Raw genomic sequence first — 14,281 nt, forward strand, 5'->3', positions numbered from 1 at the left:
GCCTCCAGGAGCAGTGAATTTGTAGTGCAGGAACTGAGCCCCAGCAAAAACCCTGGAGTCAAAAAAAAAAAAAAAAAGAAAGAAAAAATAAAGAAAGAAAAATAAAGAAAGAACCACAGTGTATTTTTTGCAGTGAATGGATAGCTTGCCCCAAAAAAGCCAGAGGAGGGGGACCAGACAGTGGCACACATAGTACTAAACACAAGGACCCAAGTTCAAGCCCCTGCTCCCCACCTGTGGGGGGGATGCTTCACAAGTGGTGAAGCAGGTCTGTAGTTCTCTCTCTCTCTCTCTCTCCCCCTCCCTCCCTCTCTCCATCCCTCCCTCCCTCTCCCCATCTCTTCCCTCCCCTCTCAGTTTCTCTCTGTCCTAGCAAATAAAAAAATAGGAATAAAAAATAAAGGCTGCTGGGGGCAGTGGATTCATAGTGCCAGCACTGAGCCCTAACTATAACCCTGAAGGCAATAAAAATAAAAATAAAAAATCCAGAGGGACAGGGAGCAGGGTTAATGAGGTGGTAATGTGATTGTGAACCTCACACACTTTACAGTCTGACAGAAGTGTTTCAAGCAGTTTGGGTACATGTGGAATTCAAGGACCTTGAGCAAGTTACTTAACACATTAACTGCAGATATCTTACTTCCAGGCTGGGTGGTGGCACACCAGGTTAAGCCCACATGTTACAGTGCACAAGGACCCGGGTTTAAGCCCCTAGTCCCCACCTGTAGGGGGAAACTTTTGTGAGTGTTGAAGCAGGGCTGCAGGTGTGTCTCTGTCTTTCTCCCTCTCTATCTTTTCCTACTCTCTCAATTTCTGGCTGTCTCTATCCCATAAATAAATAAAGATTAAAAACTTTAAAATTAAAAAAAAATTTACATTTAAGATGAGAATAATAGTGTGTACTTCATAAGCTAATTGGGAAATTATATCATATAAATGAATGGGTGGATAGGAAATGCTTTTTTATTATCTTTATTTATTTATGGGATTGAGACAGCCAAAAATTGAGATGAGGGGGGAGATAGAGAGGAAGACAGAGAGACAGCTGCAGCCCTGCTTCACCACTCATGAAGCTGTTGTTGTGCGCGGGCCACGGAGAAGAGAGAGGGGGTACAATTTAAAGATTTTTGTTCCCTCTGGAACATTACTCATACCATAGGCATTCCCTATAATTCACAGGGACAAGGTATTGTCGAGAGGGCCCATCAAACACTTAAGGCTCAATTAAATAAAGATAAAGGAGGAATGTACCCCCCCAATATCCAGCTAGCAAAAGCCTTAACTACGTTAAATCTCTTTAATATTTATAATAACTCGGACTTACCTCCTATTATTCTTCACTGGCAAACACCATCTACTCTCCCATCTATTAAGATCAAATGGAGAGACCCACTCGATAAAATTTGGAAAGGGCCTGACCCTCTATTGACCATGGGAAGAGGCTTTTCATGCATTTTCCCTCATAATTACTCTAAACCTGTCTGGGTTCCTGCCCGCCATGTCCGACAATACCCTCATGATGGCACTGTTATCCCTGAAGAACAAGAAATACAAGAGGACTAGATGCAGGATACATCCCAGGATCCATAATATGACATGGTAGAACCTACAAAAGTTGGCTCACAGAGCCCTCTCTCCTACCCCTTCCCTGAATGTCTTATGTTATGAATGGCCAGTTGTGTTTTGTGAGTGTGTTGAATGACCAAAAATTTTTGTATGACCCATCTGCTCAGAGTACTCTAAATGTTAAAACCATTGTCACTAACATGCGTTAACTCTCTAAGTAACCTGAGTCTGCTTATAGTCCAAAGTCAATTATAGTAAACCTCTAACTTGTTACAAGTTTTATTTTTTTTCACAAGTAAGTGATTACAACTATCAAGCCTTCATATGAGAAGTCATCTGTTCATATGGTAAGGTATTAAACTGTAAGAAGTTCCTCCATATCCAACCTATGTGAATTAACAACATTCACATATTCTTGTACACTTAACTGGTGTATCTTGTCTTGTCACCATAAGCCATGACTTTGTCAGCCAACAATTTAAAGATGTTTCCCTTTATAACATCACCCATGCCACAGACATCCTTTACTATCCCCAATGACAAATGGCTGTTCCCCTGGACATCACATCCACTGACTGCTTCCCTTAGACTTAAGATATGATCCCACCTCTTCATACAATAGATACATTCCCCCTTCCTTACCTGTCTACCCTTAGTTGTAGGACCCTAGTTTGTTTTACTTCTTCTGCTCACAATAGGTCCTATAATTCCTTTTTTCAACATTTTAGTTTATTTATTTATGATAAAGAGAGGAAGAAAGAGAAAGAACCAGATATCTTTCTGGTACACATGCAGCCAGGGATCGAACTTGGGATCTCATGCTTGGGAGTCCAAAGCCTTATCACTGTGCCACCTCCCAGACCACTTGCCTGAGTGCTCTTAGGTCTTTAGAGGAGTATGGCTGCCACGGCTGAGGGTTTTGTTTAGAAGGGGCCACGTTTACCAGGAAGGTGTGGATTTGGTCCGATGGCGCGGGAGAGGGAGCTACAGAAGTAGAAGGTGCCGTGGAAACTGCTGTAGTGGCCACAGGGGAAACTGCACACATATCTATGGGGACAGAGCTCTTGGGGTGGACTGCACATGGTTTAAAGTCCTTAAATGCTGCCTTTAACTCCCGTACCTCAGCCACTAGGTCTCTTAATGATGACGTATCAGCAGGGGGTGGGGTCAGAGAATCAGAAGCCTCAGGGGAAGCCAAAACCGGGGCAGTAGGAGGAGGGGCTAGAGAACCGGAAGCCTCAGGGGAAGCAGGGGGCGGGGCCAGAGAAGCAGAAGGAACTGAACACATGTCTGCCACAGAAGGAACTGAACACGTGTCTGCAGAACACATGTCTGCAGGGATAGTGGGTGAAGGGGTCATGGAAGCTGCAGAAGGAACTGAGCACGTGTCTGCAGGGACAGAAGTTTGGGTGCTGACTGCAAATCGCTTAGGGCGTTTAGGTTGTAAGCACATATCTCTTAACTCTTGTATCTCAGGAGAAGCTGAACCCTGGGCGGCAGGGGGCGGGGTCGGAGGAGGAGCTTCTGAACACGTGTATGTGTCTGTGGGAACGGAAGTTCTGGGTCTATCTGCTGATTGCTGAGGGCATCTGAGTCTTAAGCACATGTGCTTTAACTCTTGTATCTCAGCCTCAAGGTCACTTATCCTCATGGTAGACCACGTTGTACATATCTTGTAAGTGGCAACCACAGTTATAAAAATCCAAGGGGTAGCGAAAATTAAACCGTCTGTGAGAGCGCAAATCTGTCCCAGGGCAGAAGGAGATAATAACTGGGACACCTCCTCATAAAACGAAAAAATTCCCATGGTGGAGGGAAACGCGGGGCCACAGAGGCGGGCGGATGCCACTTACCTGTGTCTGGGCGGCCTTTCTGGACCTCAGGCTGGGCTGAGTGCAGGACACGTTGAGTGCCAGATGTTGTTGTGCCAGATGTTGTTGTGCGCGAGCCTCAGAGAAGAGAGAGGGGGTCCGGAGAGAAGAGGAAACACAAATCTTTATTTGCGCTGGCACCTCAGAGTTGGGTGCTAGAGAAGCAGGTTGGGCCACGTGGAGGTAGCGAAAATGAAGCGCTGGCAAGAGAGAGAGGTGCGAAGCAGCTTTCGATGGGAAAGGGGAGGAGTAACCATAGCACTCCAGGATAGGATGATAACTCTCATGAGAATGGGAAGGGGGAGGAGTAAACAAAGCACTCCGGATAGCGCGGGGATATAGACAATGCCCTGAGGGATAACATGGCGGAACAGGCACTCTGAGAATGTCCCAACTCTCCCGGGAACTAGCAGTAGCCTGAGGAGACAACATGGCAGATGTGACTGCATTGGCATAATTTCCCAGCATGAAGGTTTCCCCCTGCAGGTGGGGACCAGGGGCTTGAACCAGGGTCCTTGTGCACTGTAATGTGAGTGCTTAACCAGGTGCACCACTGCCTGGCCCCCAGGAAATGTTTATTAATAATGGTACCAGACAATGTTTAATTATGAGCCTTCTCTTTCATTAACACTTTTGAATTAGTGTCATGTACTCTTACTACAGCTCTATGATATTATCTCCTGTTTACGGAAGGCCCCAGTTGATTAGTAATAAAATTGAGTGTCCAGCAGGGGCACCCAGTAGAGTGCTCATGTTACAGTGCACAAGGACCAGGGTTCAAGCCCCCTGTCCCCACCTGCAGGGGGGAAGCTTCATGAGTGATAGAGCAGGGTTATTGGTGTCTCCCTGTCTCTCTCCTTTATCTCCCTCTTCCCTCTAGATTTTTCTCTCTCTATCCAACAACTAAATAAATAAAAGCCAGGTTTTTAAGCAGCTCATTCTAGGTTACAGGGCCAGGGACTGACTGACAGCACCAGCTTTTAGACTTTGCAAATAGCATGTCTGTTGTCAGGACTGACTTCTTTTATTTCTTTTGCTTTAATTTTATTTGATAGGACAGAGAGTAACTGAGAGGGGAGGGGAGAGAGAGTGAAAGATAAACACCTGAAGACCTGCTTTGCTGCTCATGAAGTGTCCTCCCCGCAGGTGGGGAGCCAGTGGCTCAAACCCAGATCCTTATACCAGTCCTTGCGCTTTGTGCCACGTGCACTTAACCTGTTGTGCTACTGCCCGACCCCCAACTTGAACTATCATAAGGTTTTATGCTGTCAAAGCCATTTTTAGATAGAAAAAAGGGGGGGCTGGGTGGTGGCGCACCTGGTTAAACACACGTGTTACAGTGTACAAGGACCCAGGTTCAAGCCCCTAGTACTCACCTGCAGGTGGAAAGCTTTGTGAGTGGTGAAGCAGGGCTACAGGAGTCTTGTCCGTCTCTCTATTGTTGAAAACAACACATGGCTCCATTTAAGGTTAGACAAAAGAGAAGTTTATTCATAAAAATCACTTGTAAACGTGAGGGGAGAAGTCTAGTTAAGAAAATTGGCAAAGGTCCAAAGCTACCCAAGATCACCACATGCATAGATCAGGATCAGTCTGGAGCCACACCAACAGGAGACTGTCATGATGAAAGTAATCCCATCAAGACAACTAGGCCTTCCTTGTTTATATGGTCCCTGCACCCACATTCCCTTGGGAGTGCGCTCAGCCTCAGGCTGACATCATTCATATGCTAATTGTCCCAAATTCCTGCTGGGGTCACAACACTCTATCTCCCCCTTCCCTCTTGATTTCTGGCTATTCCAATCAATCAATCAATATAATTAAAAAGAAAGGAAGGGACGGAGGGAGGAAAAGAAAGAAGCTCTTGTGCCTCTTAAGTTCAAGGGAGAATGAGTTTCTTGGTTCATCTTATTAACAATCTTGAGAACTATGACAAGCAAAGTCATTTCTATGTGTGGAGATGCAACATAGCTTCACATTCCAGATGCTTAATGACATTTCACACCTCCCTTTGCAGGTGAAGGGCTTTCAGAAAGAACGGTGGAGATAATTCTTTCAGTTACTCTGTGCATCCTGTCAATCATTCTTCTGGGAACAGCTATTTTTGCATTCACGAGGTAAGATGTATTTGTATTTACAGGCCGAGGGTACTTTATGGTTATTATGTAGCTATGTTCCAGGAAATATAGAAAGCACATCTTGAATGGGAAGCACTTCTTACACAGAATTGCAAGAGGGAGGGAGAGAGAGAGAGAGAGAGAGAGAGAGAGAGAGAGAGCCCATTACACAAGGTGCCTGATTGGAGCCCCTATACCTCAGGAAGGTGCTTTGGCTATAGAGGAAGCTCTGGTGCTTGATATCCCCATACCCCCAGTAATTTTTTAAATCTTTATTAGGTAGAGACAACCAGAAACTCAGAGGGGAAGGGGTGATAGAAAGGGAGAAAGACAGAGAGATACCTGCAGCACAGCTTCACCACTTGCAAAACTTTCCCCCTGTAGAGGAGGGCTGGGGGCTCGAACCCAAGTGCTTACACCGTGTAACACGTGCACTCAGTCAGGTGTGCCATCTTCCATCCAGCCCCACTTTATTCTCTCTCTCCATCTGAATGAACAAATGCCCTAGAGCATGATGGTGGAGGAGGATCTAGGCTGGGATGAGAGTGTTTTGCAGAAAACTGAGAAATTATATGCACATAGTAACAACTGTATTTACTGCAAATCATTAATCCTCCTCATTAAAAGGGGGGGGGAATAGTGCCCTGGACTGGGAGTATGGATCGACCTGTCAACACCCATGTTCAGCAGGAAAGCAATGACAGAAGCCAGACCTTCCACCTTCTGCACCCCGTAATGACCATGGGTCCATACTCCCAGAGAGATAAAGAATAGGAAAGCTATCAGGGGAGAGGATGTGATACGGAGTTCTGGTGGTGGGAACTGTGTGGAGTTGTACCCCTCTTATCCTATGGTTTTGTCAATGTTTCCTTTTTATAAATAAATAAAGAAAAGAAAAGAAAAAAGAAAAAAAAGAAAAAGAAAAAGGCCTGGCAAGCCCACTGAATAATGAGTGATTAAAATAAATAAATAAATAAATAAATACATAAATACATAAATAAATAATGCCCTAGAGTGGTGAAATGGCTTGTGCAGGAGACCCCAGTTCTACATGGGGAAGAAAAGGAGTTGGCTAGAGTGTTTCCCTGCACCTGAAGGCTCTAGGGTCATTCTAGTGTCTTCTGCTAATGATATTAGCACCCTGCCAGGGGCCAAAGGATACATGTTACCAAACCCAGCTCCAACAGAGCAGAGAAGAGTGAGATTAAATCTGAGAGACAATGAAGTTGGGAATAAAAAAGCAGAAGCTGCCAGGCTTTCTGAAATGCTTTCAGTAACTTATGACTGAAAGGTTTTCATATACATAGTTCAACAAGGTCTAAATGTGAAATGATCTATTGAAGAGGTACTTCCTTTTCTCAAAGATTAAAAAAAAATCAGAAGATTTAAAAAGAGAGACCAAGAGTGTCATTCTGGTTTTAAGCAGTGCTAGTGGACCACACCTTTAGTCTTGGGCTTGCAAAATATTCATTTTGCCCACACAGTCACCTCTCTGGCCCCTAAAAGATATCACCCCCTTTAAAGATTTCTAGCCTCTAGGGGCCAGGTGCTGGTGTACCTGGTTAACCACTCACATTATAGTGCATGAGGACCCCTAGTCCCTACCTGAAGCACGGGGGGGGGGGGGGGGGAGCTTCACGAGTGGTGAAGCAGGGATGCAGGTGTCTTTCTGTCTCTTTCCCTCTCTATCTCCCTCTTTCTCTCAATTTCTCTCTGTCTCTATCCAATAATAAATATATAAATATATTTTTTAAAATTCTCAGTAAGCACCTTTTAATACTGCGTACATTTAACCAGGTATGCCATGGCCCCAAACTCCAGTAAGCACCTTTTAATTGTCCTGTTGTTTACAGGTCTTCAAAGTACAGAATTGTACTTAACAGTCCCAAAATCTAAGAGAGATCACAGAGTTCAGGGGATCTGACATACGTTAGCAACAACAACAACAAAAGACCATTTCAGTAGAGAAGGACTTAAGTTGGTGATGGGAATAGTTTGCAGACACCAGACACAGGGAAATAGAAAATTGTAGCTATGGAATTGCAATAATCATATAGTTTCATTTCCTTTAACAAAAATCATTTGCAAAGTTGTGTTTCCCTCCTTCCCCAGAGTGCTTTGCGCTGGTATAATACATCACAACCAGCCCAAGTTTCACCCTATGTTTGCCCTCTTCATTTCCATTTATGAGTGAGTTCATCTGACATTTGTTCTTCTCTTTCTAGCTTACCCTACTTATCATGACACCTTCAGTATACACATCTTTCACTGCCTTGGTCAGGTTTATCCCTAGATCTTTTATTGATTTTGCTGCAACAGTGAATGGGAGTGACTTCTGGATATCCTCTTCTTCAGATTTAGTGTTTGTATAAAGAAATGACACTGATTTTTGTACATTGATTTTGGAGCCTGACACCTTGCTATATTGCCTAATAACTTCCAGTAGTTTTCTGCTGGATTCTTTAGGTTTTTCTATGTATACTAGCACATCATCTGCAAATAGAGAGTTTGACTTCCTCCCTTCCAATCTGTATTCCTTTGATCTCTTTCTCTTGCCTGATTGCTACGGCAAGAACTTCCAATACTATGTTAAAGCATAAGGGTGATAATGGACAGCCCTATCTAGTCCCCGATCTGAGGGGGAATGCTTTCAGCTTCTGTCCATTGAGTATGATGTTGGCTATAGGTTTGCTGTATATGGACTCCACTGTCTTGAGGAATTTTCCATCTATTCCCATTTTTTGTAGTGTTTTGAGCATGAGTGGGTACTGGATTTTGTCAAAGGCTTTCTCTGCATCTATTGAGATAATCATGTGGTTTTTGGTTTTGCTTTTATTATGTGGTGAATGACATTGATTGACTTATGGATGTTGAGCCAGCCTTGCATTCCTGGGATAAATCCCACTTGGTCGTGATGAACAATCTTTTTGCTATACTGCTGTATCCGGTTGGTCAGGATCTTGTTCAATATTTCAGCATCTATGTTCATCAGAAATATTGGTCTGTAGTTTTCCTTTTCTGTTGTGTCCCTGTCTGCTTTTGGTATCATGGTGATGTTGGCTTCATAGAAGGTGGAAGGGAGTGTTCCTGTTTCTTAGATCTTTTGGAAGAGCTTTAGAAGTATAGGTATTATCTGTTTCCTGAAGGTTTTGTAGAATTCGTTTGTAAAGCTATCTGGTCCTGGACTTTTGTTGTTGGGAAGATTCTTAAAAGGTCCATGTGAGATATGGCAAAAATGCTTTTTTTTTCTCTTTTTCAATGCTGTTTCTTGAGTCAGTTGTACTATCTTGAGGGTAAGGACCATGTTTTATACTTTGTATATCATGCATAACTCATAAGTCTTCATAAATATATGTTTGAGTGTAAAAAACTTTGTCACTACCACTTCATAACCTCCTGCACTGTACTACAGAGCAGCAAACATGTAAGAAGCTTAAAAAGACTTGGTTCACAGATTCATTTAACCTTTATTTTGGAACCTGGGTTTCTTCATTGTAAACAAACACAATATAATTATAAATATCCTAATTATTGGGTGGTGTTGCACCTGGTTAAGCACACAAGTTGTCATGTGCAAGAACCCAGGTTTGAACCCCCGATCTCCACCTTCAGGGGGAAAGTTTCATGAGCTGTGAAGAAAGCATTGCAGTTGTCTCTTTGTCTCTCTCCATCTCCATATCCCTCTCCCCTCTCAAATTCTCTTTGTCCTATCAAACAAAAGTAAAAAGTTGGAGTGGGGGCAAATGACCACCAGGAGCAGCAAATTCATTGTACAGGCACTGAGCCCAGAGATAATCCTGTTATCAATAGAAATAAGTAAATAAATAAATCCTAATTATGTAATGAGGGAGTCAAAATGCATTTTTATGTATGCAAAACCATTTTATATGTGTAAAATTAAGGGGATATTGTTTCCTGGCACTGTACTGGTAAGAAGTGGATTTTTAAAGAAGCCTTTTTTCAATCTTTATTTATTTATTGGATAGAGACATCCAGAAATTGAGAGGGAAGATAGAGAGATAGAGAGAGAGAGAGAGAGAGAGAGAGACCGAGACCTGCAACCCTGCTTCACCACTCGCAAAGCTTTCCCCCTGAAGGTGGGGACCAGGGGCTTGAACCAGTTCCTTGTGCATTGTGACATGTGCGCTCAAGCAGGTGTGCCACCACCTGGCCCTAGAAGTAGATGTTTTCACTTTGACCTATTTTCTACTTCTAAGAAATCTGTGAAAAAACTAGAGGAGACAGAAAATCCCAGAAGGGTCATTTCCTCTCTCTATAACCTGAGCCAGTGATTCAGGCCTTGGTCAATACATTCTCATCAACATTAGTTGAATCTGAGTTTGGAAAGTAGCACAGTGGTTATGCAAAAACACTTTCATGCTTGAGACTGAGGTCCCAGGTGCAATCCTTACAGTGAGAGACAAGGCTAAAAGAGACAGAGATGGTAGGGGAGAAGAGAAAGAAAAGGAAAGGAAGGGAGAGAGAAATTCAGAATGTCAGAACATCTTTAAAAATTGTAAGGGGAAGATGACCAGAGGACTCTAAATTCCAATGAAATCCCTTGGACCCAGAGAGAGAAGAGGAAAAAAGGAAAGAATTAAGAAATAGCAATAGGCATAGGTTTGACTTAGAGAGGAAGAAAAGGCAGGACTATATAAAAGTGGCAATTATATACAAATACAGACAGTTATAGAAATAATAGTCCATATCTGTGACCTTGGGAGAACTATAGCAGTTACCAGAGGAAGGAATGGGGACACAGAATTTTGATGGTGGGAACAGTGTGGAATTATACTCCTGTTATCCCAAAATTTAGTAAATCAAATATTAAATCACCAATAAAAAGAAAAGAGAAAAACAACGGGGGAAAAAAGAATAGGCTTTATGGAATCAATGCAGGGTAAAATTTTTAAGTAAAGATATATTAAATATATTTTTCCAATGCAGAAATTATTTCACGTATGTCTTTAAAAAAAAACAAAAAGGAGAAACCAATCTAGTTTTCCGTGTCCTCTATAATATTCCCTTCTTGAACTTTCCTGCTCTTATTGCAGAATTCGACAGAAGCAGAAAGAAGGAGGTACCTATTCTCCTCGAGATGCTGAAATCATTGACACTAAATTCAAACTGGATCAGCTCATCACAGTGGCAGACCTGGAACTGAAGGACGAGCGATTAACGCGGTGAGCACACTCCTCTGGGCCAGCCGTGGTCCAGAAGGCCTGGAGCCATGACCCTGTTCTGACCTGTGCTTGTTGGAAGTGTTTGCGGGGGCTCCTATTTACACAAGTTCCAGAGATCTTCTTTCAAAGGGTGACCTCCGTCTTCTACACACTTCTCACTGGTGTTCGGAGAATCACTTAATCTTCCTAATACTCTGAGTTCAATATGAACCTTGGACTATGATGTGCAAGTGGGCTTTGTAGGTGCTTTGTTGTGGTTTCTCTCCCTCTCTCTCTCTCTCTCTCTCTCTCTCTCTCTCTCTCTCCTGAGAAAATCTTTTTACATACACATACTGCAAAATGATTTTTTTTTACTTAGCTTTTCTAGAAGTGTCCATATTTTTTTTTATCACAGGTTGAATGAGATTTGTAATGACTTGGTATAGCTTTTAGCATTTTTATAAAATTCTCTTAATATAGCTCAATGTTTTAGTGAAGAAAATCACCTGGAAAAAATTATTTGTGTGTGGACACCTCTTTACTGAACTACTTATAATTTCAAATTAAATATATGGCCAAAAGTATTTCTTATAGAAGGAAAAGTAAGATTATGTGTATTTTTATATTTTATGTGTAATTTTTTAAATAAGCTATTTTAAACCCTTTAAAATTAAGTTATGTATAACTCAAGATGCTGGCAGATTAAAAAAAATCTTTTATGAAGATAGTTCATTAATTGTTAACAATGTCATATGGTTTTCTCAAGCTTAGATTTATTTAAATGATTCTGTAGTTTCTGATGCTTATAAGCATAAGTCTATTGTTCCACATTTCTGTTGGGCTTTTAAAAAATTATTAATTAAAATAATAAAAATTCATCTTGACTTTTAAAAAGTTTATAGCTGACCATTTTAAAACATTACATGTACTGGTGTTAGTTTTAACAGACATTACTTTGCCAGGATATTTATGGTTGGTCTAAAAAGGTCTTCTTTGTGTTCTAGAGACAGTGTTATCTGATAGGCAAGATCCTTCCAAACGCTAAGTGTAAAGTTCTTCAGCAGGATCAGTAAATTCTAAGAAAATCTGGTTTGTGGCATGTGAAAACTTAATCTTCATGTGTTTAGATACGAGTTTAGATTCCATGTTTAGATACGAGTACAGACCACTACCATTGAAGCTGAGTAATACTATGAAGACATTTTCTCTCGTCAACACTTGCAAATATATAAGGGATTAAAAAAAAAAACTTAAAGCCTCTCAGTGCAGCCTGAGTTTTCTGAACAATTTACTTATGGGTGTTCATACAGAAAAAAAAGATATATGTATATGTATATGTATATGTATATGTATATGTATATGTATATGTATATGTATATGTATATGTATATGTATAAAGCACTGATCAGCCCTGGCTTGTGGTGGTGCGGGAGGGAGATCGAACCTTGGACTTTGAAACCTCAGGCATGAGAGTCTCTTTGCAGAACCATTATACCATCTACCTCTGCCCAAGAATGCATTCTTTACTAGGAGGATGGCCATCATAGGCTGTGGTGGGGTCAGAATCTCCATGTTTTCTGTGTTTTCATAGCTTGCTTCCTCCCCATGTCTGGACACAACCATTCTCAAAAAGATATATGATTTGTTTTTTTGTTTTTTTAATTTAGCAAGTGCCTATCATGAAAATGGTTGGCAGGAGCAATACAAATAACTGTTTGTTGCTTGGTTGGTTGGCTCAGCTCTGGCTCATGGTAGTGTGGGGGGTTGAATCTGGGGCTTTGGAACCTCAGGCATGAGAGTCTCTTTGCATAATCATTATGCTATCTACCCCCACCCGGCCAATAATTTATTGTTGGGATTTGAAACATCAGGAACTTACTGAACCTCAGCTCAACTCTCTGATTTGGTGCCCTCCATGACTTGTTGACAGGCAGTGTTTCATCTAAAGAGATGTAGGCGTGTCTTTCAGCTATATTTCAAATGACTTTGTGTGTTTTTGCACATCAAAAATGAGTACTTATGACCCTTATACTGAACAAATCTCAGGGGCTGGCTGGTGGCATACATAGTTGAGCGCATGTGTTACAATGCATAAGGACTAGGGTTCAAGCCCCTGGCCCCCACCTGCAGGGGGAAAGCTTTGTGAGGGCTGCAAGTGTCTCTCTGTCTCTCTCCCTGTCTATCTCCCCCTTCCCTCTCAACTGTTTCTATCCAATAAATAAGTAAAGATAAGTTAAAGAAATTAAAAATGTAGTGGCTCTGCACAAAAGCTTTCATGCCCAAGGCAGCAGAGCTTCAGCTCAAACTCCAGTCTCACGAGAAGCCAGAGGTACACCCCTTTGGTTAAAAGTAGAAACAGGAAAAGAAGGAGAGGAAAGAAGAAGGAAGAAGAAGGAGGAGGAGGAGAAGGAAGAAGAAGAAGGAGGAGGAGGAGGAGGAGAAGAAGAAGAAGGAAGGAAAAGAAGGAAGAAGGAGGAGGAGGAGGAGGAGAAGAAAGACTTTGGGGCAGGGGAGGCAGAGCAAGGGTGAGCTTAGTCCCAGCAGCCACCCAGTATCCTGTCATCTACAACTTCCATCCCAGAGCAAGCCAGGGGGTCTGAAAGGAGGAGGCAGGCTCTGCAAGGATTCACTCAAAGGACTCGGGTTTGAGCCCTGGCTCCCCACCTGTGGTGGTGAAGCTTCACAAGCGGTGAAGCAGGTCTGCAGGTGTCTTTCCTCCCTCTCTATCCCCCCTTTCCCTCTCAATTTCTCACTGTCCTATCCAGAAAAAAGATGAGAAAGAAAGAGAGAGAGAGAGAGATAAAATGGCCACCAGGAGTGGTGGATTTCATAGTGCCATTACCAAACCCCAGTGACTGGAGGCAAATAATAATAATAGTAATTAATTAATTGAAAAAAATTGTAGACTACCATGTTTTTTTTTCCAGCTCATTTTTATTATTCCAGTATTTGTGGGGGTAATACATTCTTGTTTGTAATTCTAATGGCACACAGTAATAGGCTTTTCTTGTTTATCACTGAAATTTATTAAAATCACCGTCAAGTGGTTTGAGTATTAACTTCCTTCCTATTCCCAGAGACTTTTCACCAGCTTGACTTAGTTATTCAACACTATAGATGTGAGTGAAATCAGTAAGACATCACACAGTAAGGCGACTGAAGTCACAGCTAGTGGATTCCTAATCAGCTATGAGCACACCCACAGGAAGTCTTGCTCCTGAGAAGCTCGGGTAGGCCCCACCTGGTACCCAGGTGCTGGAAGATCCATCTCTGTTTAAGGTCACATAGCTGATGAGGATGGAGGCAGTGGGGCTGCTGGCAGATTCTCCAAGTAAGGAACAATGAGTTTGAATTAGCTTCCAATTTGTTGAATGAGTGATGCCAGATGGGTCTGCGAGGAAGAAATTGGGTAATTTCCTTTAAGCCTACCCAGCTAGGATATACTTTCTTCTTGTAGATTAAACATTTCTTTTCCTCTCAAACTGACCAGTGATTTAACTTGCAGTTTTCCATGGGGCTGTATTGTCTCAATATACCCCCATAAACAAATGGAAAAAAAAGAATA

General features: G+C 42.2%; 1 protein-coding gene and 1 long non-coding RNA gene across 4 annotated transcripts in view; one reads left to right on the forward strand and one right to left on the reverse strand.

Moving 5' to 3' along the window:
- The window catches only part of LOC132538615 (uncharacterized), a 720,469-nt gene that overhangs the window by 605,641 nt on the left and 100,547 nt on the right, over positions 1 to 14,281 (reverse strand). The gene's annotated exons all lie outside the window — the stretch shown is intronic.
- The window catches only part of PTPRQ (protein tyrosine phosphatase receptor type Q), a 257,933-nt gene that overhangs the window by 185,785 nt on the left and 57,867 nt on the right, over positions 1 to 14,281 (forward strand). For both annotated transcript variants that reach the window (XM_060191363.1, XM_060191364.1), the window contains exons 34-35: positions 5,455 to 5,554; positions 10,609 to 10,737. In XM_060191363.1, coding sequence (XP_060047346.1) covers positions 5,455 to 5,554; positions 10,609 to 10,737 — 229 coding nt within the window. The remainder of the gene's footprint in view (positions 1 to 5,454; positions 5,555 to 10,608; positions 10,738 to 14,281) is intronic.

This window comes from Erinaceus europaeus, chromosome 5, assembly GCF_950295315.1.
Source record: "Erinaceus europaeus chromosome 5, mEriEur2.1, whole genome shotgun sequence".
In the NCBI taxonomy this organism is placed as follows: Eukaryota; Metazoa; Chordata; class Mammalia; order Eulipotyphla; family Erinaceidae; genus Erinaceus; species Erinaceus europaeus.